The 26,259-nt window shown below is 42.0% G+C and overlaps 1 protein-coding gene across 1 annotated transcript; it reads left to right on the top strand.

Annotated features, from left to right (window-relative positions):
* Nucleotides 1-18,014: 18,014 nt before the first annotated feature.
* On the top strand, nt 18,015-23,955 carry FGF3 (fibroblast growth factor 3; the record flags this gene model as incomplete). Its single annotated transcript, XM_080345475.1, has 3 exons — nt 18,015-18,273; nt 20,232-20,335; nt 23,623-23,955. The coding sequence occupies 3 exons, from the start codon at nt 18,015-18,017 to the stop codon at nt 23,953-23,955; spliced, it is 696 nt and encodes a 231-aa protein (XP_080201601.1).
* Between the last annotated feature and the right edge of the window lie 2,304 nt (nt 23,956-26,259).

Raw genomic sequence — 26,259 nt, 5'->3', positions numbered from 1 at the left:
CAGAGACTGTATCTCATTGGCTTTGGAAGGGGAAACCAAAGCTCTTTATTCCTGTCTTCTCCAGGTACTGCATTGTATTAAGAGGCTTACATCTCTGCTACGTCTTACTCAGCCTTTACCCCAAAAGTGATGAGGTTCCTCCTTCCCCACCAGCAAACTAGGCAAGAACCTCCATCATTTGCATGCTGGGTTTAGCCACTGCTATCCAGATCAGAAAAGTTACCACTGCTTTAATGAGTGTTTCTATCTTTGCTGTTAATGTGGTCTTTAATGTAATGTAACCTCGTCTACAATCTTAACTTCAATCTATTTTCCCCATTGGCCTGTCTGGTCAACCATCACTATTAGGTAGAAGTAGCCTTTCAAAATCAGTCTTTTATAATAACAGGGGGATGTGGGGCTTTTCTCAGTTCTGTGATATGATCAGGGTTGCTCCCACATCTGGCTCACATGGATACATGTTGCTATAAACAAAAAGGTGGTATATCCTACTGGTACAAGGGAATTTGGGGAGACTTGAGAATGGTAAGACAGAGGGATGGTGTGGGCTCTGTGGCTATGTGCTGGTAAATGCAGAGGACTGGAGGCAGAATGCTCCAGAAAGAGAGGTGGTCAGTCAGATCACATGTAGGAAACAGGACAGGCACTCCTGTGTTTTCACCCTCTTCTTCCTGGATGGCTGGAATGAACCTTGGGGAAAGCTCACAGTGATTACTGATGCTCTGCAAGAAACCTCATCACAGAGTGTCCCTGGGAAGCTGTGCCCAAGTAGCTGTTGACTTATGCTGCAAAAATATGCAGTTAGTTTTAATTTATTTTGTCCAGTGACTTTTATTTGGACCTCAAATACTTTGTGGCTGTGGCACTTCGCTAAATGAACTGGTCACATAGGCTGCCTTGAAAAGTAACCCCTTTGGTACGACGGTACTAATAGAAAACACCATACCTAATGCACATGATTTTCATATTACACCCACCAATCTCCAAAGCCACAGAGAGGAAAACATCTCACAATATACCTAGGAAAGCATCAGCTGCTGGTTTAGTCTTCACATAAGCAGCACATAGATGCCTTGTACAGAGCAAGAAAAACATCTTGAAACTCCTCTGAAGACTTTGCTAACCATTTGGTCTGCCAGGTAGTAGTCAAAGCCTTTCTTCAATGAGTCTTCTAAAGTCAGCATCTAACTTCCAAACACTCCAAAGCTCATGATGCTGAGTTTATGCAGTGAGATTCCACATGTCCAGGGTTTCTTATGATACAGTTATGATTCAAAAGATCATCCACCTTATATCGGTGTTTGAATCCCTCTCTCATTTTCCAGAAAACTGTCTTGTCTCCCATTTCTCTTTGTCTGCTTTTGAAATGGGAGATTCAGTTAAAAAGTATTTTACTCATCTAAATGTTTACACGGATGATACATGGCCTAGAAATAAGCAATGACCCACTGGAGTAGTTTACATTTTGCACTACTCTTGGTTTTCCTCTGACAAGGGGGATTGAAATGTTAGGCAAGGGCCACTTTCTTACAGGATCAAGCCTTAAACCTTACCACCCAAACTGTTCTGATGTTTGCGCACGTAAAATAATAAAGGCTTTTTATTACTCCATCCCTACTTTCTTGAATAGGTAATGAAAATAGTTCAACTATTCTCAATATCTTAGCATCTTCAATTTCAGGTCCACTATTCAATAATACAATAAAGTTGGTTGGATTGTACCACAGAGCAGTTTATACATCGCATTTCCAAAATCAGTGGTTAGTGATTCAAGAATGTAAATTAAACATTTTGCATGGATTAGACTTGCTGAATCTAATTCCTAGAAATTAAAGACTGGTGGCATTGTCCCTTCCAACACACAAAACCCGACAAACTTACTTCTATTATGGAATTATATTATATTTTGTCTGGACAAATTCAGTTTTGACCATCCATAGAATATAAAAGGAAAGATCTTGGCCCAGAGTGTAGTTTTACATCTGAACAATTTAATTCATTTAACTGCTACTAACAGGAGAGTTTTATAGAACTGAGCTTGAAACCGTAGTAACGAAAACGAGAAAAATACAAGTTTCATTTTGACAAAGAATAAATACAACACTGGTCAGCTCTTGAGCTGCAGCTTGGCTTTCTGCACTGTGGCCAACTCCCGTCTCCTTTTGTGTGATTAGCTTTTAAAATTACATGTTTCAACAATTGCTTACATCTCTTTATTTCATGATCTCCTTCGAATCTGACCTGCGCGTTGACTTGTTTCAATTAGAGATGACCCCTGCTTTAACTTGGCAGAAAATGCTTGTTTCTTGTGGCCAGGCTACAGAATGGGGCATAATGGAGAGTTTCCAGCGGTAACTGGAGAGCTGAGTGCCGCGAGTGCCCGAGCCCAAAGCACCTGGTCGCACCGGGGCTGACAAACAACCCTGCCATTATTCATCCGAGAACGTGGCACGTCAAAACACAATGCCCTGAAAAACCAACCCAAACAAAGCCCCCAAAATAAGGCAACTTCATTTCCGTGTGCCTGTCGGTGAATGCTTGAGATAGAGGTTCGCGACTCATCTCTCAGGTGGTGTCACAAGGAGGAATAGGCTGGTTTTTTTCTGCTTGAAAAGAGGTTTTCTGGCAGTGGTAGAATAATTTTTTACATTGTTCTAGTGTTTTTCTAAATGATTCTTTCATTTGAAAACATCAAGGCCAGGTCATATCACCGAATCTGAGAAATTCAGAGTTTATTATTAAACTTTAACCTCAAAGTTGATATGTCTGTAGGATTTGTTTTCTGTTATTTATTGTGATTTGGCTGGATCTTACTTACTACCTGTAGGAGGGACTGGTAGCATCTTTGAAGCCAATTTCCTCAATTAAAAACCAACAGAACAACAGTGCTGAAAACATCAGAAGTTTGTGTTCTAGTGGCTGCAGTTTAAATATTAGAGTCTGAAACAAACTCCTGATAGAAGAGATCAGTTAAGAAGCTCCTCCATTGAAATATGCTGTAAAACACACTAAGTGAATTTCTAGCACAGGGTCTAGCAAAAGGCTTAGAAGCCAGAGTAGAACTTCACAAGATTTTTTATGGTATTATGCCTTTCAGAATTATTGGTCAGAATTCTTCCAGGACATGTTGCTGTAGTTGTTGTTGATAAACAGAAACTAGAGTTCCAGTCTTCAGGGGAAAAAATGAACCAATATTGTATTTATAAAATAAAATAAAATTAAATTAAATTAAAATAAAATAAAGTAATTTTTTTCTTCCAAAGAAAGCATTAAGCCTCTGTGAAACAAGAAACATTTTGTTCTTCACGCAATTTTTCTGTTAAAATCAGAAAATCTGTCTTCTGCTGGTTAAAGACTGTCATATCATTCTTTATAACAGTTACAGTTTCAGTTTCATTTTTCTGATTTTTTTTTTAATGATTGCATGTGTTTTGTATGGCGCTTTAGGAATGGGAATTGTTATACACGGGTCAGTTTGTGTAAGGGATAGCTGCCAGAAAGGATAATGTAATTTGTGCAGCATGATAAGTTCTGGATAAAAGTCTAAGTCAAAGCTTTTCCCTCTGTTTTGGAATCTCTACTGACTTCCTGTTGAGTATCCTCATCCTACCTTATAGTAATGAGCAAATACTAATAAAAAAAAACAAAAGGTAAATAAGGGATTATGATGTATTACTTTTACAAACAGTGCTCCTATGTCAATTTTGAGTTTTCCTATGGCAGATCCTTGTCCTTGTATATGTTCCTTATTCCATATTTCATTAAAGCTGCATTTGATCTGCAAGTGATTTAGAAAAGTTCCACCAAGTATACTCAGTATTTGTAATTACACTCTTAAAAAATGACTGGATATGTATGTCAAATCGTCCTTATTAGGATTTTGTTTTCTTATACCCATTACACCTAGAAAATATTTATGGCTGTTGATTTGAAACTCAAGGACATGGCAATATTTGATTATCATTTGCTGCTCTGTTAGATACTCTTTTTTTTGTGCAAATGAAGTTGTGAATAGTAAACTCTACTGAATTAAACTCAACTATGAAATAGATATTTATAGATTTTTTTTATTTTTTTTTTTTTACTGTGACTTTTAAGAATATTTTAAGAATTTTTCCAAGTTTCATCTGGAATGACCAGCAAGGATACTGCTTTTACTGCCTGGTCTCCTAAATATGAAGGGGCAGAGCCATGTTCCTGATTTTAGACAAACAGGACTGTTTTAAAAACTGAATTTAACAGGGAATCGCACTTGCATGGATAGACAAGGATCCTGTGGCCACCTTAACCTGGGAATAATGAGAGAGGGCAACTGTGGATGGTTTAGCAGGTCCTTGAGAAGCTCTCTCTGCTTACAGGTTGTAACAGAAGATTTATTTTGCTGCCCCTGTTAGAGAATTGATCTAGTCTGCCTTACCCAATTGTTTATTCCCAAATTAGATATTCCAATCCTGTGGTCTTCAGAGCGTCCATTGAAAGCACTAATTAGTGATCGTTTAAAGTACTTAGGTAATGTTAACTCCAGCACACAAGGGATGCTCTTGAGTCTGACCCCTGCTCATTCCATTTCTTTTTGGAGCTTTGAAGACAATTGATTTTTGAAGATTGCAGCCTCCCCTTAAAATCAGGGACTAAAAAGAGTGGGGACCTAATCTTGATTCAGCCATTCATGTCATCTTTAAAGACATGTTTACTTTTTTCCCTCTGGATGTCAATTAATAGATTTTAAAGTCAGTGAATTAACCCAGTGTGAAAGAGTTTAGAGCACAATTGCATGTGGGTAGAAAACGCTAATTATAAATAATCAGACTCAAAAAAAAGAAAGAAAAAAGGAAAAGTGACTACACTGATAGGAACAGGTTAAAAAGAACGAAATGAAAGAATTTTTAAAGCTGGCTTGAAGGTAGCACGTAGAGTTACATGGGGAAGAACACCAGTCAAAACAATTGATGTGACACATAATGTGGGGTTGACTTTTGCACACACTGGGTGAAATACAAGCTGTAGTTTCCCTCCATGAGAAAGAAACACCCTAAAAATTTAATGTATACTGGCTGGAAAAAAAAAGTCCAGGGTAATCATAAAGAAGTCTGGAGACCAGTATGGTAAAGGAACATGTCACTGGGATCTTTTGGCAACGTCTTGCAGTGGGTGCAATTGTATTCGTGGTTGATGTGCATATGTCTTTAGAGAATGTTACTTACTATCTGTATCTGCACCGGTACGGTTGTGTTTGGGTCAGCAGCAGTGGCATCACCCGCAAGTACCATCATCAGCATCTTTATTAGGTCTAATCCTTCTCAGAGCTGGTTTAGATGGTCTGGCCCAGCCATACATCAGGACAAAGGATGCCATGAAATTCCCTGAAAAATGACCCTACTCCAATCTTACGGATTTTCATTACAGACACTTTCCTGTTCAAAAATATGCAATTTAGTATCAACTGCTGGGCAGCTGTTGGGACAAAATTATACTTTACACAAACAAGGATGGAGCCTCAAAGATTTTCTTGAAGGCTGAGCTCAGGTCAAGAGATACCGAGCATCTCCAAAAAAATGGTGGTCATGGAAGTAGACCTTCCAAAAAAAATCCTGTCCAGTTTCAAGTCAAAGGAACCATTTTCCAAATCAAAGAAGCCATGAAGTACAAGTGCAGGAGGTTGTTTAACTCCTCCACTGTTACCCGGCTATTTTCATATACTGAATTGAAGGAAATTCTGATGGAAATGAAAAACACAGACCAACATCTTCATGTAGTCCGACAAAACTAATTGATACTGAGATTCTGCTCTCATGCTTTGGAGACTGGGATTTCCGAACATGAAGTTGTACTTAGCTCAGTTTAAAAAAAACCAAAACAATACAAATATACAAACAAAAAAACACCAACAAACCCCACAAACCATTCATTAAAAGAATTAGTGAATAGTATTTTTACCTCAATTATTAGTATATTGCAACAGTATTAGAACATTAGCACAATGAAGAAAAACTGAGATTGGGTAATAGCTTCCTTTTAACATTTGTAATAAGCTCTTAAACAGTTTCTTTCCTTTTAATTTCAGAAAGTTTACACTGCTAAATAAAGGACTCTTTCCTTCTGAAGGAATTAGCAGACTTGAAAGAAAAATGCATACACTCTAAATCAAATAAATATGAAGGGGTATCTTGGAATTAATAAAACAATATTGTTTGTATTAGGCAAGTGTGGCAGGAAAATAGATGCTTTCAACTTCTAGCTATAAAATGTAACGGAAATATTCGGTGTACTATAGTACTGATTCATTAATACATATGTTTGACTGCAGGTTTGAATGCACTTCTATTCTTTTCATCACTGATGTAACTTTGTTTTCTCCGAAAGTCTATAATTATTCTATCAAACACCTTAAACAGAAGAGCAGGATGTGTTAAGCTTCCTTTCTCTGAGTACTAAATGTTTTGTCAGTGCATTTTAGACCAAAATAAAGGTGCCGTGGTATTTTGATGGCAAGCAGACTGGTGGGTAACCAGGGTGCTGCTGTGGAAAGAAGGCAGGAGGCTGGCACGTGGGAATGGCCGGGACCAGATCAGTGGTAAACAGCTGAAATACACCTGTATTCCCACTAATTGATGTCACCAAAGATGACAGAGAGTTTTGCCCTTAAAATAATAGACAAAACGTGATTCAGTGTAAGCAGGACCAGCCCAGTAGCTGCATTGGAACAGACCTGGCAGAGAACTGGATACCTCTGATATCACAGAGTGAAATGCACAGGTCTTGATAAGTCATTGCCAAGCATGATATCACCTTAGGGTTGCTCTATAATGCCTTTTCTAAGCTTTATGCGATGAGGAACTGTAAAATGTAAAACAAAAACAAACCCAAGAAAATTACCAAGATTAAACTGGGAAGGACACTCACCTATGGCTAAGTTTGTATATTGGAAAGGATTCAGATAGCTCATTAAATACACCAATGATTATTTACAATAGGATTAATTTCATTCACATTGGAGAATATCTATTATGTTTCTTCAGTTTATGCTTAAGCAGCTGTCTAATTAAAAGGAATCGATCTTCTGCAAAGCTTGTATCTGAACATAGCACTGCCCACTGTGCAATAACCCTTTGTATTTGAGACCCAATATGCTATGCAGTTATGATCTACAGAGGGTTGTTTTTTGGTTTTGTTTTTCTTTTTAATCCTCCGATTCCTTAAGAAATTATCTTATCACTCCTCCAGAATCCAGCATTCTTGCCCAGTTCTACAGGTCAGTGAAAGGGTTAAAAATTCTCTATCTCTATCTTGATCTTTGCTGAACTGGTGTATGGGAATGAAATGGTTGCCAATTTGTTTGCAATGCATTCTGACTGTACGGGAGTTCTTTTTTGCCTGACAGGCAGGTGAGATCAAAGTGGTGCAGGACAAAAGGGGCTCAGCAGTGATTTGTCAGGGGACGAAAGGCAGTCCTGTCTGGGAAAGTGGCTGTAGCCCAGAACCAGCCTTCAGATCACTAACACACTAAAGAAATCATGGCATGAGAAAAAGTACAGCAGAAAAGGTTCAAAGGTCAGTTTTATTTGGTTTGGATTATTGGTGCCTCCTTTTAAACCGAAGAGCAAGAAGCGAGGGGGAGAAAGAACAGGCTAATAACCTTTGTTATTGTCCAGGAAAAAAACTCTTTTGTACACATTGCTTGGGGATTGTCTGTAATTAAAATGCTGTTGTTAGATCCAAGACCTGATCCTGCAAAGTTCTACTCATGTGAGTAATTCTGCATTGCATGAATAGTGCTGTGGGGCTGCTCACGTGAATAAAGATTACTTTCACAACAAAGAGTTTGCAAGTTCAGGCAATACATTGGGTTAAGGGATGCAGGTGTGTCCCTGTCTGTGTGGCTGCTCAGAGATGGGTGTCCTTCTTTCTAAGTAAAGATTAGATTTTAATGACTAACATAAAAATATATATATGTTTGAAAACTCAAAATACAAAAGCAAATAAACAAATCTCTATAATTGTTTGTATTCTGCTTCCATGAAATTCAGATGATTTTGAAACCCGCTGCTCTCTTTTAATCCAGATGTTTGTCTGACAATTATTTCACTGATTTATTTCCGAGGAGCTCTGTGAACTGCCACCCACCCTAGATCACTCCCAGCAATTATTCTCTTCCAAATATTACTGAGCAAAGAATGTCTTGCTTTAGGTTTTAGGTTATAAACAGGTGACCCTGTTCCTTAACTGGTGGAGGATGCCAGTGACAGAGGTTGTGTCCAGCTCATTTGGGAAATGGCATCTTGACCCCAGGGGGAGGTCCCTGCATGGCTGGCTGGAGGGGACCACTTGCAGGGATGCACATCCTACCATCAAGCAGCAGAGAAGTGATGGGGGTAAAGGTGTGGGCTGACCAACCCTCCTGCCCTCAAAACAGTAAAATAATTGAGTCTGAGGTGGTAATACAGAATGAGAGTAGCTACAAGCCTTGCTGGGCATCACTTTCATCCTCCTGAGTGGCAGAAGGCACACAGGGAGCAGAGGAGGGTTTCTATCGCTTTTGTGTGCTTCCCTTGGTTTTCCTCTTACTCAAGAATAAGTGTATTTTGGATATTTAATGGCTAGGCTGGATTGGATAGTAGACTGAAAAGATGTATGTTTTCACTTCTGTGATGGACAATGGTACAGCTAGTGAATGAGTAGGTATCTCAACTTCTCCTGCGCCATGGTGAGATTCCTTTCAGTGCAGAGTGGGGGAAGAGCTAAATGGTCAGAATAACTAACTAACTAACTAAATAAATGGGATTTTTGTGATCAGCTGCAAGATCTTGCAAGCACGGGGTAGGATTTGTTATCCTTGGATCAGCTGTGCATAAAAGCAATGGTGGGCAGGGTGGGGAAGTAGAAGGGGAACTGTGCTTCTTTTAGTAATATCCTAATTATCTGGAGAAGTGTCTTTGGAAACTATTCCAGGATTCCTCTACTGAGATCTGACACAGAGATCAGTTTTTAGGGAACAACATTTCACTTTGATGTAGCTGGAGCACAACTTCAGGTAACATCCTTCATATATGAATAAACAAGATACTTCTGAGACAAACAGACTTTTTCATATTAGAAATCACCCTTGTTCATAATGATGAAGTAACAGAGTGGAGCAGAAAGGAATAATGTTCCTGGGACAGGAAACTCAACTGCCTGTGGTAGCGGTTAGTGGGTCAGACCCAACTTGACCTTGAGACCAGAGTGTTGCAGCTTCCTAGTCTATCAAACTGTGCTGGGGATCTTTCTCTTCAATGTGTGTCTGACTTTCTTTGGAGCCCTGCAGCTCTGGGACCTGAAGAGAATCTATTGAAAAACAACTACTGCTAGTCTGGAAGAACCTGTCTGCTAAAGACTTGATGACTGGAAAAGGAGGGGGTTGAGAGTACCATTGCACTCTCTTGTGAACATGTTCAGTTGAGAAATTCTGCAGAAACTGTTGTTTCTTGGAGGATCTGCTTATGGTGGGTGATTTGCAAATATTTTAGTAGGATTCTCTACTTTCCTGAAAAAGTTTTATACCCTTCTGCTGCCGAAATCCCTGGTGCATTTTGGCTTTCTGTGGTTAAATGTTAAAATCAGAGGACAAGTGTATTTCAGAGAAGAAAATCAACCTGAAAGTTTCAAGAGACCTGTTGGAGTTCTGTTGATCTTCTTTAGATTGCCCCTACAGTTTTGGATTGCAAAATTATCCTAGTTAGATCCTCACTGTTGTCTTAAAGTAAGAGCCATCAACCCAGAAAAGGAGGAGCTGGACTGAAACAGGTGCATCCGAAACAGATGCTGATTTTCTTCACTCTGCAGATTGCTGCTGTGATGGACTTAAGAGTCTTGGAGGCTTCTGAGCCAAAACCAAAATCAGAAATGGCTGAAGGGGTTCATATAGCCTCAATTTTCTGTGCATTGTTTGTGAGAGAAGATACAGGAACAGCTCTGGAAAGCTGTTTTTGATTATTAAAGCAAACAGCTGAATTACCTATGAGAGAATCATGGAAGCAAAGAATACCCTTTGGAGAAAGCCATTCTCAGACAGATGTAAGTACTTACCCAGCTGTCTGTAACTCACCAAAGAACCAATTCTGCAAGACACATCCATACTTCTTAAATGAACCAAAGGAAAAATTCTGGTCTGTATGTATCTGCCTATAAAAAGGCCTCAGTAAAGGTATCTAAGATGTGGGATGCAACTCAGCTGTGCTGAAGGTATTCTGACATGATGAAAAATAGAATCACCTGTGCTTACTGGTCAACTATCCCAACTAGAGGAGAGAGAAGGCTGGATTTCTCTTCCCAGTCAGTAAAATCTCTGAAAGAAAATTATGAAGTAGGGTGAGATGTGGCAATGAGGGTCAAAGATGGATAAAATAATATTGGCCACTAGCTCCTGGTTCTGCAATTCTGAGTTTATGAGCTTATGTTACTTACTAAGGAAAGACACACAGCTGGCAAAGTAGTCAGGAGAAATATATCCATTACAAATTAACCTGTGGCTTCCAGCACATGTGGAATTTGGCTGTGGATGTGGGTGATACCAAAATTCCCCACACCTGATGCTTACACAACCACTTCTATGCAAACCGTTAGCTCAGGCATCACCTGAAATCTGGTATCTAAGCACTGGTACCCAAGACGGAGTTACAGCATTTCAGCAGTGCTGTGGTTGTGTAAGAAAAAAACAGGACAGAAAATGGCCCTTCTATTGATCACAATATATCCCTTGGTCACCAAAAAGCCCTCTTCAGTGGAAAAATATTCTATGAGGTCTATAAATCACTAATTGAAAGCAGAGGCTGCAAGTAGTGAAGAAGAGGGTTCTGTGGCTTTGTGACACCCACTGTGTCACATGCAGTTTTCAGTGCACTTCTGTGTTCTCATCCGTCGCAAATTCCATCTACACCTTAATTCTAAGATTCTTCAGGAAGATCTTTTATTTATCTTGGTCAACATGTTGCCAATTTAGGTCACCACATCTAAGAATTTTTTCTGAAGACAGAAGAAATAGCAGAAGTAGAAGAAGCAGAAGAAAGTGCAGTGAGATAACACACTATTAAATTATTAAACCTCCCTCTTTATGTTACAGGTGAAAAATATACCTTCAGATCTAGCAGCTCTGACAGCCTTACCCACTTGTCAAACTGAGCTGAAACAGGAGAACCAAATTGTCTTGATCTACCCAATACTTTCTTAGATTCACTTAGGTATAGGGTGTCTAGAACGTGGTATTAATCACTTGATTAGGAACCTAATTAATTAAATTAGTATGAAAAATAATTTCTCAAAGGCTGTAAAAGAGTGCGGAGGGCCTGAGGTCACGTCTGCTATGTGGGGTGAGCAGTGACAGGACAGGACCCTGGTGCTGAAGCCCCCTGCCTTACACAAGGGGTGAGAGCACCCAGGAGGGTGGCAGCAGAATCTACCAGGGTTTCAGGAACATCCAGCAAAGAGGTTTGATACTCAGAGACCAAGCACCCCAAGGGGGGGATGCTGAAATGTTATGCAAAAGGGAACTCAGTGTGGTGACATCTCAAATGACAGCTGTACTGCCAGGCCTAGCTACCACTCAGGAAAAATACTACAAGGTCTACCTTCAAATGTCAATGGTAAAGTGACCATAGAAAAAGTATCGATTTTCCAAAGGAGGGCAGTAGTGAAAAGAGATTAATTCCTCCTTGTTTGCACTGCTGGTCAGAAGGGTTTAAGTAATAGGACTTTAGCTTCCACAAAATAGGAAAGAATTTTGAAGAAAGGTCATGTATGGGTTTTTTTCAGTTCCTCTAGGGAGTTTCATATCTAGCAAGAGAGACCTTCATCCTTTCCTAAAGAGTGAGTCTGTGGGAAAGGTCTACACCTGAGCAGAGGACATTTTTCCGCCAGTTTGGGTGACCCCAGAGCCTGGTCCCGTGTTCTCCTCAACCGCAGACCCTCTGGGTGACCACAGAGGAGACCTAGAGGGGAGCAAAATAACACTGATTTCACCCCCAGCCTCTTGGGACTCCTGAGGACCATTCCAGGTGACACCCGTGTCCTGAGTGCCTCCTACCTGCCCAGCACGGATGGGACAGAGATGTCATGGCCACTGTCTGGAGCTCCGTAACCACCCATAGTGATGTTTGGTCTAGAGATAAACTGATATATTTGCAACTGTACCTAGAACACTTGGGAGATATTTATTCCTCCGTTTCTTTTTCCCTGATAGGTAGATGCAGGGAGCAGCAGCAGAAAATATCCTTTTAATTTTCTCCTTTTTCACACTGTTTTTTTTCCTCTCACCTTTACTGTGTGGCAGGTCAGTGTGTGTTTGTGGACATGTGTGTGTGAGGAATACAAATGGGATCATTCCTTTCTGCATTTGTGACAAATGCCAGGTACTTTAACCTCTTCCCTTGAGATAAAAGAAGAAATTCAATTGTAATTCGTCTAAGGTGCTAAGTTTAATTTGTATTTCTGTTTGTTCTCTACATTACCTTTTCAAATTTGAAAGTTGCACAAGCTTGCCTTGCCTGTACTTCTGCCTACTTGACCCTCTGTCTTCTCCCTTGATCTAGGTGGAACTTCAAGATGCTTTGCATCATGACCACTTTAGGACAACATATAACCATGAACGGGATTTTCTGGGAAAACTCCAGCCACACGATACAAACCTTGATCTGAAGTAGTCTTCCCTAAAACTGGAAAAAGTTTAAATGCAAGTTACTAACCTTCAGGTAGGGATGGATAATTTCTGGTACTGGGTATTTTCTTCCAGGGACATGTTCATGCACGTGGCATTTCCCTAAGGCAGCTACTTCCAGTTCTTATCCCTGGTACTCGGGCAGCCCCATGCACAGACCTGGGCCTGACCCCTATGCCTGTCATCTGATTTTGCAAAGTGTTGATCCAACCACAGCTTGGAGAAAGAGAGATCTTTTATCTTCGGGTAACCTAATTCCCAAAGATTTGCAGGGCTGAGTGAGATCGTAACAAGCCGCTGATTGTGAAGGTAACTACGGGATAAATTCTAAAAGTAGTAAGAGATTTATCTGAATAGCAGGTCCCTCAAGCACCAAGCACAATTACATAGTGGATATGGGCCAGATACTTCTCTCAGGTACACCTCATTTCTCTGTAAATCCAAAGAAATGCTTTGAAGCTGATTTCAAAAACACATGCTGAGTTACAAAAAAAAACAAAGGAGCAAAGGTTTTCCAAGAGCTCAGGTTATGAAGTGATAAATGAGATATCAAAGGTGTGAAGGAGTTATGTAAATCTGGTCCCCAAGTTATCAACGAGCTACTTTTCTATTGTTTTGACACTCCCTTTCTATTCTTCTAGACACCCTCCTATCCCTTGTGTTTAGTCATTTTCATGGCTGCAGTTTATAGTTCCGCATTGGACTGAATATCCCTATTGTAGCACAGTTTGAGGCTGCCACAAGTCTTTCCAAGCCATGTGACAGTCATCTAAACGGCACCGTCGCACATTTTTCGGTAGTGTTACCCTTCTACTGTTTCCTTTGTTTCATGTATTGAAAAGAAGTAAGCAACAGAGGGAATAAAGAGGCTTCACATTTTTGTTTCATGTTGCTGCGTTCATTGTTTGGGATATTTTCATTTAGCAAACCATTAAGAGGTTGTCCTAGAACAAGGGAAAATAATATTTCTAGTAATAAAATTGGGCCTGATCCAAGTTCACTAGCATTAAAGAAAAGGCTCTTAGTGAATTCCATGGGCTCTGAATGAAGGATTAATCCCTCGGTCCTCAGCCGAAGAAACTCTTGCCAACTTTAGCAGAAATCTCCAGGAGTAAGGAACTTAGGATTTTGCATCTTCATGTCAATAAAATAATTATAAATACACATATATATGATAAGCTAACAGATAACAATGGTATCAGTAAACCACAGATGCTTTTAACCTAAATACATGAGTTTAAAAATTCTAAATTAATTTATTGTCCGAAGTGCAATAAAACAGTAGTTCACAGAGTAGGTATAGACTGAACTGTATAATCCTAAATCTGAAGATCTCATTGTTTGTCCATAAACCATTGAATGTAACTGTAAACATTAAAACCATTTCGTATGAATGGATAAAAATAAAAATAATTCTATGCTTGTTATGTGTTTAAAATTTCCTTTAAACTTTTTTTTTCTGTCTGTTTTCATTTGAAATTATCTAAGTGTTATGTTCTCCACCTGAGAAAGCAACCTGAACCTCGGAAGCTATGAATTTGCTCCCTGGAGCTTTCCTCCTCCACTCTCCCTTCATCCTGCTTGCTGGGAGTTCATAGTGTACAGTACAATAAGTAGTATTGCCTACACGTATAGAACAAGGTAACGTGATGCTGTGTGGTCTGGAAAGTCATTTAAACAAGATTATATTGTTCGCAGGGTGCAGAATAGCCCCGCTAGGAAACCACAAAGAAAACAAAATATAGCTGGATAAAATCAATTGAATTTTATAACCTTTTCCACATATCGGCAGGTGTGAGGGAAGCAAAGTTGCGTTCCGAAGATGACATTAGCACATTGGAAACAAACACCGAAAAATCACCGAGGTTGTGTTTTCTTTGAGACCTTCCCACGGTCCACATTTGAGCTAGGATGGATTTTTAATTGGTGAAGGAGGGCGATTTTTTTTTACTTTACTATGGGCTCCACCCACCTCTTCGGTATTTATTGCTCTACAAATTGTAACTTCCTTCTCGTCGGAGTAACGGGCCGGTTGTAAATCAGCGCCGGCTGCGGCAGCGGAGCCGTCGGACCGCGGACTAAAATCAGACCCTGATTCACAGCAGCATTAAAGCTGAATCTGTCAAAATGGGTGTCTGTAAAGTTTATTACGGGTTAAAGTTCGTATTTTTAAGTGTGTGGGGGGAGAGCTCCTAATTTTGCTTTACCCCCCCAACTGTTTACATTTATGTAATATGTAAATAGAAATATGCATTGCTTTCTCATTAAGATCTTAGACGTACATATCCGAATATCCCCTTCTCCGAGGGTAATCACTTAAGAAAACAAGTGCTTTGTGTGCTTACTGTAAGGATAAAAACATCCCGCTCAAATGCTTTTACTCACTGACTTACCAGGAGAAATGCTGTCTATGATTTAACTGTAAGAAGGCTTATAAGTATTCTTTTAGCAAGGTCGAGCACAAAGAATAGCAGATACCTGACATGTTCCACTTAAAATCGCACATTTCCAGCGAATTAATAGATCATTATCGGTTATAATTCTAATTCAGTTCCATACGGTCTAGAGCCTATTCCCCCCTTCACATTAAGCAACAGACTCAAACTGCTCTCTGATAATTACTTTGGGGTTACAAGGACCTTTGGGGCATAATTAAAAATATTTCCAGAAAGAATCGGTAGACCACATCTGACGTCCCACCCCCTGTTAGAATTAGACCACATCAAAGGGACCCTTTTTGTTTTCAAAAAATGGTCACCAGACAACTTAAAATATACAAGAGTGGGCTTATGTTTTATTGTATAGATGTCTGACTAGAGCAAAACGACTTCAGGTTCCTTGCTATTCAGTGTTGTAGCGAGTGAAACAAGGTAGCTACAGCCCTTTGATATTTCCGTGGAGGTCAGATTCATTTCATTTGAAAGGGAACCATTAATGATAGACCTATAAGTGTTCCCCTCCCTAATAAGTAGAATACACATCGCTTGGGAAGCCTGTCTGTGTTAGATGCCCAGGGCGGAAAGATTTGTAGATGATGGTGCTAATTATGAAAATGTGATCAAGATGGAAGCAATTTGAGGAAAAGTCATTAACGTGTTACTCTTCCACCCACTAGTCTTTTTGGTTTATTATTGCGGTGGAGGGCGGGGAGAGGGGGGTGGGAGGCGGATCTTGCGGGGTTGTTTTTTTCAGAGCACTAATGAAAAATGCCCTGCAAATCCAAAATTGTAACATGTCAGCTGCGCATCTGCAGGGCCAGGCACCAGGCTCAGGACGACCTGATATTTACTCGGGAGAGATCGCTCTAATTACTGAAAGTAAACATATTTCCTCTCACCTTCACCCCATGCCGGTGAAAGCATCTTTCGGAAGACCCGTGGCATGGCCAGAGATATTTCTCTGCTGCTCTGCCTTGTAGCTCCTGAGAGGTTAAGAGTCCGTGGGACACGATTTGCGGGGCATCCTCGCCAGGAGGGATCCTCGTTTTTTTTGGCACTGAAGGATTTGGCCCGCAAACAACGATCCCGCCCTCCACACACTCCAAGATTAGAGTTCTGCATGTTTGTGTTTTCATATTTTGACATGGATGCGGTGCTTTAACTTTTTAAAAATTTCCAATCGTTTCCTTTTTACTAAATATACTGGAACTACATGACTGCCTGGAAGTGGCGTTGCAAAAGAACAGCAATAAAGAATTAATTGTACAAACATTTATCATCCCCAGATCAAACTCTTCTTGTGAGGCTGAGGCTTAACTTGCGGAGAAGAAAAGGGGGAGGAAGGGGTGGTAATGGCGGAGAGGGGTGCTTGTGGGTTTTTTATGTGTTTCCTTTTATTCCAGACGGCTATATAATGAAAAGCCTTTTAGCCTTGGAGAACTACTAAATATTAAGCACAACTTAAAATACAGAGTAGTTTTCCAGATTGTTCGTCCTGCCACTTCTTTTAGGAAAAGGTCGTATCCCTTCCCTTATTTTCCCACTAGTAAAAGCATTTTTTTTTTCTCTACATAGGAATGTCTTTAAAATATTTTATAGACCTCTTCTTTTTCACCGATTCTGGAAAAAAAATATATTGATCAAGGTCAAACGCTTCAATTCTGACGTGACTCACTTCAAAGGTGTATTTGTGTGCCCTTCAAGCACATTAATACTAATTATCTCTCAAACACTTCCCCAAAACTCCTACTGCCTGTTTCAGATGCAAATCTAATTAACGAGCTGCCTTTGAGTCGCACACAGGGACAGGGTAATTCACGGAGTTGTTGAACGTTTTGCCTTCTTTTGTATTTATTTATAGGCAGCTCCATCATATTTTGAAAGCGTAGGCAGTTGTGTGAAGCTACATGGTAGCGAGTGCAGATCTGCTGTAGCTAATGAGACTTACCAGGCACCAGAGTTAGGAGGAAGGATTAGCTCCAACTCCTTGCAAATGTATTCAGGGACATATATCATAACACTTGCTGGGCCTTCCTGTGTCTAAGTTAATTTAGAAATTACTAAATCTTGAAATACCGCCACCCCCTGCTTGTCCCCTTCCAGCCTCCCCAGAAGCCAGGACCCGCACCCTCTTTCTTACGCTTCTGCTTTTAACATGCGCGCTTTGAAAAGCCACCTCCAGAAAATGTTTCGAGCATCCATCTGTGTGTCCCCCTCCCTCCTCCGGCTGCCGCGGGGGGTGGCGGTGCCCGGCGGAGGCTCCGCGGCTGTTCCGCGGCTGCTCCGCGTCTCTCCGCGGGGCCGGCGGGCGGCAGCGGGGCGGGCGGCGGCCGCAGCCCCCCCCCGTGCGGGGGTGTGCGGTGTGTCGGAGAGAGATGCTGTGTAATTTTATCCACGCTGCGCCCTGGGAGTTCACACGAGACTGATACCTTTTGCCTCCTCTGCTTTGTATCAATTGGTCGCAGATCAGGCTATTGTTGCAGGAAGCTGCTTTTATGTCTATGCTCCGTCGATCAACTATTTTCCCCACAGTTTCTTGCCGAAATTCAGTGGGTGTCTCTCTCCCTCCCTCTCTCTCTCTCTCCTGCATGCCGTCTGTCTATCTGGAAACCCAAGGAGAAGGCTGATCACGGCAGCTCCATCTAATACAAACAGCTGGGACTCTTCGGTGGCCTTTGCTGATGTCTATTGATTTAAGTAAATCTGAGACAGATAAAAGGGCCAGATCGAGGCTGATAAAAACTTGCCAATGCTTCACGGCTCGAACCAGTGTGTGCTCTGCAACTTTGGAGTGCTGCTAGCAAGACGGCTTTAATGGGACCCCTGGTGTCATTCGCTCCAAGCCTCCATCTCCTCAGCAGATTAAGCGCTGCGGCCATCATGCCACAATGGTTATAATTTGGATCTTGTTGCTGAGTTTATTGCAGGAGCCGTGGTCCCCGGGCCGGGCCGCGGGGGTACCCGAGGCCGCCGGAGCCTTCCCGAGTCACCCGAGGCCGCGCCGGGATGCGGGGGGACGCGGCGGCGTCTACGAGCACCTCGGGGGAGCGCCCAGGCGCAGGAAGCTCTACTGTGCCACCAAGTACCATCTCCAGATCCACCCCAACGGCAAGATCAACGGCACTCTGGAGAAAAACAGCGTCTTTAGTGAGTACTGGGCACATCTTGTCCCATCCCGTTTCCCCCCGGGCAGGGGTTGTGTGGGGAGGGGGGTCTCTGGCTCGGACCAATTGCGTTCTGCTCCAGCATCAAGGAGCAGCCGACGGCGGGTGTTGGGACGGTGCCGGACGGGGCGGCGGCGAAGCCGCTCCCGCCTCTCCTGCTGCCCAGCGCTGCACCGGTGCCATCGCACGGCGAGGATCGGGGGCACCCCCAGCTGCCGGGGCTTTCTCCCCGTCCCCTCGTCGGTCTCGGTGAGACCTCGCCTCGGCATTTCGGGAACCGCCCCGCTGGCTCCGCCGGACCCCATGCCGCCCTTTCCGCGCCCTGACACCCTCCTGCTCCGTCCGCGGGGACTGGTGGGCTCCACGGGGCAGCTCCCTCTGTCCCCGGAGGCGGCGGAGGGGCTCATTCCCGGGGGGCGGAGCGGGACCTCCAAACCCCTTCTCCTTCCCAAGCTTCCCCCGACGAGAACCTGCCCTGCGCACCCCGCCCGACCTGTCACTTGCCCTCGCTCCACCGGGTGCTTCCCGAACCGCTGGGCAACCGATGCCCTCGCAACTCCCGGGGCCGTGTCCCGGTGCCCTCCTCGACGGGCTGCGGGCTGCCCTGGCTTCTCTCGTTCCTCCCCAGCTTGTCTCCCGCGGGGGGCTCGAGCTTCCACGGGCTAAATCACATCTGTCCCTTTTGACATGTGCTGGGGATCGGCGGTAATTAAGATGAAACAGGATATGTGGGGAATGAGGGGGTTTGTGCGAGGGCGGCAGAAGGGAGGAGAGCGGAGCTCAGCGCCGCCGCTGCCCCGGGGGCCCTCACACCCAGCCCGGCCCCGGCCGTGGGCACAGCCCGGCCCCGCCACCCCAGGAAGCGTAAATCTCGGCTAGTGATGGCACACAGAGATAGGGAGACCTCAGGGATCTGTCTGAAGTCCATAAAGGAAAACCACTATTTCCTAGAGGAAAACCCCCTCGCTATCAAAGCCTGGAGGAGGCATCCTTCGGCAGCGAACCGGTGCCTGATTCAAAACAGCTGTACCGACACCACCCCAACTCTTCCAGACACAGGCAAGCAACCCAGCTTTGCGCAGGGGACAGGCCTCTGGTTCTGCTTCATCGTTGCCAAAACGCAGAATGGGTTTGGGTGTCAGGGTCACCTCTCTCCTTCAAACACCCTTACAAATTCCAAAACCATCAGGCCACAACTGGAGAACCGAGAGGAGAGTTTGAGTGAGCCAGTTGAAGAGCCCATATAGCACAGTGTGTCCTGGGGCATTTGTGTCTCTATCAACCTCATGGCACCTTTGGCTGGACATCAACCTTTTGGCAGGTATTATGCCAGCCTCGCCTGTGACTCTCTTCTTGTGTTTGAGACCTTATCTTTGATGGCCTGAAAATCTCCTCCCTTTTAATTTGGCTCAGACAGTCATATTGTCCTTGTCTGGAGGGCTACATTGACCTCCTAAATGACAAGTTCCTTTCATGATTACATACATGGCTCTAAATTGCAGCCGACCCACTCTGTTTTACCCTCTGGAGACCTCAACAAGGGCTTTGTCCTGAAATGGACAGCTTTGTAACTGGCTTCAATAAGTCAAGAGCTCTTGTGTTCCTAAGCATTAAAGAGGATTTAAACTTTTTTATATACATATAGGATTAAGTGAACCTCTAGTTCAGTGTCAGATCTTTTTCATTTTTGAAAGAGTTCAATCTCAATCAGACATCTAGGGACTTACTGTCAAGCCTGTCTCAAACAATTCCCACATCAGCATTGTTTTATATTGTTTCAAATAATAGTAGTTTCATTCACATGATTGCACTATTATTTTGGTGAGAGCTAGTGATAGCTGTGAAATCAGACTCTGCAGGTAAGCCATCATTAAAACATACCTCAAAAAATACATATGATGGGGAGCAACAAAATATCTCATAATTTTTTTCTGTTTCTAGGTATTCTTGAAATAACTGCTGTTGACGTTGGAATCGTTGCCATCAAGGGCTTGTTCTCCGGCAGATACCTGGCCATGAACAAAAGGGGCAGACTTTATGCATCAGTAAGTTTGATTTAAGACTGGCATATGCCTGTCATTTGCTATGGGGAGAAGAGGTCCAATGGGCAGCACTGATTTCTTATGAATAAACTTCTATGGAGAAAAGAGTAATCTTATAACAGATTTCTGTCTGGAAGTGCTACAGGCAACCAAACAGTATATTTTTTTAAAGCTGAAAGAAGCTGTGTTCTTAGTTTCTTATTACCTGTACAGCCAAAGGCAGAAGAATGTATTTGACAAAGGTATTTCACATGGCCAAAGTTCTGAGAGATTCTGTGCATTAATAAACACCTCAGGAGCCAGCCTTTGCAGTGCTGAACATCCATCTCTCTTCAGAATTATCCATATTTATATTTTATGTGGATCTTGGGCACTGGCAGAGGATATACATGTCACATAAAGGATATCCAGAAGCAATTGAGCATCTCTTTTACAGGAAAACAGCCTACTGATGGCAGTTTCTTTGCATAGAGCATTTGGCTGGGCAGCGAAAGAATTTACAGGTACTAAAAGGCGGGGCTGTAGCAAGGAAAGGAAGCATGAGAACATCCAAGAAGAAATAGGTGAAAATAAACACCTTATTCCAGTCCTTTGACATCATTTTCTGTTCTGGTCTTTGAGGCAAAATCTGAGATCTACTGATATGAGTGGGAGTCTTGCCTTTTCAGCCCAGCCAATGTTTCTTCATGGTGAATAAAATACTTTAGCTTAGATGTCTTCACATTCAGGGACATGCTACGGTGTATTTGTCAGTGTGTATACTGTACACATTATCTACCTACTTGAATTTCTTCCCTCATCTTTTATTACATCCCTGGCAATCTTGTGATCTCTTACCGTGCAACAGCCTTAGTGTGCAGTTTCTCCAGGATTCCTGTGGTACAGAAACAGATTTGAAGAGGGTGAAATATGGTTATGTGAAATTTCCTTCCTCCAAGCAGTCATTACATGTAATTCTGTTGATTTGAACAGCATGATACATCCTCAAGCAACGTGAGTTTGTTTCCATGTGAATGCAAGTGAGGTAACACAATCAACTCAGTTGCCTCCCTGGTTTAATGGGTTTTACTCCACCTTTTCACGAGTGTTCTGATAGTGTTTACGACCCAGCTTCTGTAATGTGTCTCACATGATGCACACTGATTAAAAGGTCTGTGTGGAAAGATGGTGGGTCTTTTCTGGTGCAGAGAAGCAGATCACAAACAATTTTGGGAAAGGAAAATGCAACTGAAGTGGAAAGAGTGCATACTAACTGCTGTGCCCAAGCAGAGACTGGTCACTTCTGTGTTCCCAGTTAATACTCCTATTAAAATGGGCATATTTTTCAAGGGAGCTTGTCCATCAGCTCAGAGCCAGTGTGTGCCCCAATGGGAAGGATGAATTTTCAAGTTCTTTCTCATTTTTATCTCTTTCTTATTGAAAATAGGTAGGTTTTTCCTCCAGGTTAATTAAGCTGAATTGAAATAAGACTAAACAAATTCTGAGCACAAAGCTCCTCTCATTGAGTGGAGAAGTCCTGGAGCTGGACAGCCAGAGAGTCCTTTTCTCCTGGACTTCTCTCCAGTATGAGGAGCATCAGGCCATCCTGAAGCTTGCTCAGCAGCCACATGCCAAGGATTAGCAGCCATGAAAGTTTTCTGTACAACTAGAAAATACAATTTTTGCTGTTCCAGCTCAAGTTGGAGAGAGATTGTTTCAGCCTTGTGTTTCAGACTTTGGGGAACAATCTAGGAAGAGCTATTCCAATTCAACTCCAGCTTTTTTCATGGAAGAAGCAAAGGGAGAAACTCAGGACAACCCTCAGGAGGTCTCAGCTCAGGAGAAACTTCCTGGCTTGAGTTGCCTAGAAAAATCTGACCAAGGACTTCAGTGCTGTCACTGTGCCAGGAATCTGTGCAAGGCCCCTATTTCAAATAAGACTGACTTCTTTGGGGACGATGATACAGTGAACATTTAATGAAATGGTATTGAAATAACTCCATTATCCCTTGAATCACCATTTTTCCCATGTCAATCAAATGAGTTTAACGAGTTTTCAGAATTCCTTTGTGTCCTTAGCAGATTGTGATAGTCCACTAGGTTCATCCTGTGTGATAAACCCTCCACAAGCAGTACTGAGGCAAACAGCAGGACCAATCTACCTACATATGGTAGTTGCGTGGGCTCCAGCACCGCAGCATATGAGAACCTTGTCCTTGCAAGGAAAGGCACTTCCGTTTTACAGCTGTGAAGCTGAGACATGTGGAGCCTTTTAAAACCTTGTTAAATGCCTATCAGCTTTTCTAGTGAGCGAACAGCACTAAAGACATTGTTAACGGAGCTTTTCTGGTCTCAGCTTGGCTACCTGTGCCTTTTCCATGTCCTCCACATAGGAGATGCCAAATATAAAACCTCTGTAAACACCACGGTGGCAGTTCCCTTCTGCCTCTGTGCTTTACATGTGTTAGATACTGAGGTCTTATCACACAGGTACAGGAAAGACAATTTTTAATTTAAGAAAATATGTGCAATGTGGGAGGTCCTTTATTTGCAGTGTTTCTACTGCTGCTAGCGAGCAGGGAGTTCTTTGGGCCAGACTTTGGCACAGTTTTATCTCAAGAATCAGGTGAAAAGGGGGGAATTTTGACAGATCATGTAGAATGTGGGTACCCGGGATGGGTGCATATTCTCCCTTACAGTTGGTGATAAAGGAGCAACCCATTATTCTGGAGGAACACAGTGGTGGGCAGGGCATACTTTGATTTTGTGATGCTGAAGCAAACAAAGGACCTTCACAAAGATGTTGTTTACTGCTCAAATACTCATTAAAAACTGGGTGCAATAGACTGCAGGTGTATCTAACTACTAATATAACAATTAAAGAGACACATTTTACACTACACTGTAGGAATTTTACCATATTAATCTATGTCAAATGTTGATAGGCAGCAATTAAATCACACATCCAGTTCACCGTCATATTTAGATCTGTAAGCACAAAAAAATTTTGAATTTACAGCTGAACACTCAGCAGAGCTATTAATTCCTATTCACATGCCCTTTTTTTTGCTTTCAAACTGCGGTTTGGCCTCTTTCTATCTCTGAGCACCTTGTTGAACAGCAATTCAGGCTTAAGGCTTCTCTTCTGCTCGCCTTTTGTAGCACCAGTCTGAGTTTTTCTTACTATACATGCTGCTGTCCTTATCCTAAATCTTGCTTAAGACTTAATCCTAAAATATTGCTTAATGTTATTGAGGTAGAAAAGAACTATTACCCTATTGTCTTCAATTTTGTCGTGTTTGTTTTTTCAGGAAAATTATAACGCAGAGTGTGAGTTTGTGGAGAGGATCCACGAGTTGGGTTATAACACCTACGCGTCCCGTCTGTACCGGACTGTACCTAACAGAGCCGGCACCAAGCGCAAAGCCAGCGCAGAGAGACTCTGGTATGTCTCAATCAATGGGAAAGGACGACCCAGAAGGGGTTTTAAAACTCGCAGGACACAGATATCTTCTCTCTTTCTGCCCAGAGTATTGGATAACAAAGACCATGAAATGGTCCGACTGTTCCACACAAATGTGAAATATCGAGAGAGTCTCTTGAAGCCCCCGAGCAAGAACCAGCGAAGGAGGAGAGGACGCTGATGGGGGTCAGGGGAGTTTGTAAAGGGGCTGGAAGTGGCTGAAAGTCTTCAAAATGCTACTAAAAAAAACTAACAGCTGTGATTGTATGACAGACATTAACACGGACATTTTTTATACACTGTACGATATAACTGAAAGTCACATCACTTACTTTTAGCTATTGTAGAATTACTATTTGTGGTAAAAGAGATGTGATATAAACTAAGGCACATTCAAATGTAAATTAGTTGGATGTAATAATTTTGTCAATGACTTCCACGTTTTCTTTTCTAAAAAAAAAAAGAAAAAGAAAATAATCATTTTCATTACTAGTATTTTCATTCTGACCTACCACATGGTATTACCTCAGTGACCCTGTCCTCCTAGATCATATGCATATTTTACACTTACCAATTTTATGTCCACAGAGAAAGCGTAGCGCTTTCATGGCTCTTCTGGCAGTTCTTCATAAAAGATTAGATTCCTATCTTTATGGAATACAGGAGTCAGAAAACTGGCTTATTTTTTAACCTACATATATTTATTTTTATTTTATGATCAGTCGACATCAATTATACTTTTCCCATGACTACCCAAGAAACCTGAAATTGTAAACTACTTCAAACATTCCAACAGACTTACACATTACTAGAGTATTCTTGAATTTGTTTAACTAAAAACCTCAGACACCTGATATTGTCATTCAAATAAATGAATGTTGGTGAAGTGGCATTTGCATTGGCCAAGCTTTAGCAATATATACCTGTTTACCAACCGATGAATCCTCTCTTAACATAGGACCCAAATACGATGTGAAAGCTGAGTTTGTAGTGTGGACTGAACTTGCAGTATATGAAAATTCAGCATTGGGGATGAGAATCTTTACCAGTTATTTTTGTTTAGCTAAGTTTTCTACAAGAAGTCCAAGTTCTAGGTTAAATATATTTTAACAATTTAGGAAATGGAGGGGAATAGCAGTCACATTGAGCTGACAAAAACTGTAGTGACTCACTAACTTAAGATGGCTGCCGTGTTCTGATTTTCTTTTGTTTTCAAATGCTTGTTATTTTCACAAGGTAATGCTAAACTGAAAGCTGCAAATCCACATGATGATCTTGAGTTTTGGTTCAAGCCACACAAAAATATGTTTCTATACATTTTCCTACTCTGATTCTGGAAGTTAACCTTCCCAAAGGTGAGGGAAGTCCACATCGCAAGTTTAATTTTGAGCAAGAGGTTAAGATTTGAACATTTCTCTTCACAGCCAGGAGGTGATAGAGTTGTACAAAGATTTAGATGTGCCTGACAAACACAAAGAGCGGTCATTTTAATGAGATTTGGCCTTGTGCTCTTCACTCCCTATAATTAAGCCCTGATACAGCACAGCTGGACAAAAGAGAGACCGCACTGGAATAAACATTCTGAATTTCACAGAATCACAGAATCAACTGGTTGGAAAAGACCTCAGAGATCATCAAGTCCAACCCTTGGTCCAACTCCAGTCCATTGACTAGATCATGGCACTAAGTGCCATGTCCAGTCTCAGTTTAAAAACCTTCAGGGCCGGTGAGTCCAGCACCTCCCTGGGCAGCCATTCCAATGCCTGACCACTCTCTCTGCAAAGAATTGCTTTCTAATCTCCAGCCTAAATCTCCCCTGGCAGAGTTGAAGCCCATGCCCCCTTGTCCTATTGCTGACTGCCTGGGAGAAGAGCCCAACCCCCACCTGGCTAGAACTGCCCTTCAGGTAGTTCTAGAGAGTGCTGAGCTCACCTCTAAGCCTCCTCTTCTCCAGACTAAACAAGCCCAGCTCCCTCAGCCTCTCCCCATAGGTCTTGTGTTCAAGTCCCTTATTTAACAAAAGATCTCTAAGTTAAATATGATGTTCTATGGAAACAGGTGCAAATCCTATTCTTGGTCATATTGCCACAAATGTCTTTTTGTGGGCTACCTACTGAATGAAAGTATGATCTCTTCAAACAAGGTAGGAAAAATCTTTCATCACTAAGAGGTGAATTCTGTGAGAGAGAAATAAAATGAGTCCATAGAACGACTTTACTAAGCCTAGTGGTTAGAGTTTGAGTGCTGCTTACATCCCTATAAAGGTAAAAACAGAAAGATGTCTTTATACTGAAAAGTATGCTCTGCTCTTGCAGCCTTCGTATTTTTTCTTTAATATTCTAACAAAGAAGGAAACCATGTTTGAATAAGAAAGTAACAATTCTTTGATCTCTGCTTTCAGTTATACTGAAATAACGTAAAAAGACAATTAAATGATGTACATTAAACAATGCAATGTAGCATGCCCCAAATAGACCTAGGTTTT

Source organism: Nesoenas mayeri, assembly GCF_963082525.1.
Source record: "Nesoenas mayeri genome assembly, chromosome: 5".
Lineage (NCBI taxonomy): Eukaryota > Metazoa > Chordata > Aves > Columbiformes > Columbidae > Nesoenas > Nesoenas mayeri.
This window is presented reverse-complemented; position numbering and strand designations above follow the sequence as displayed.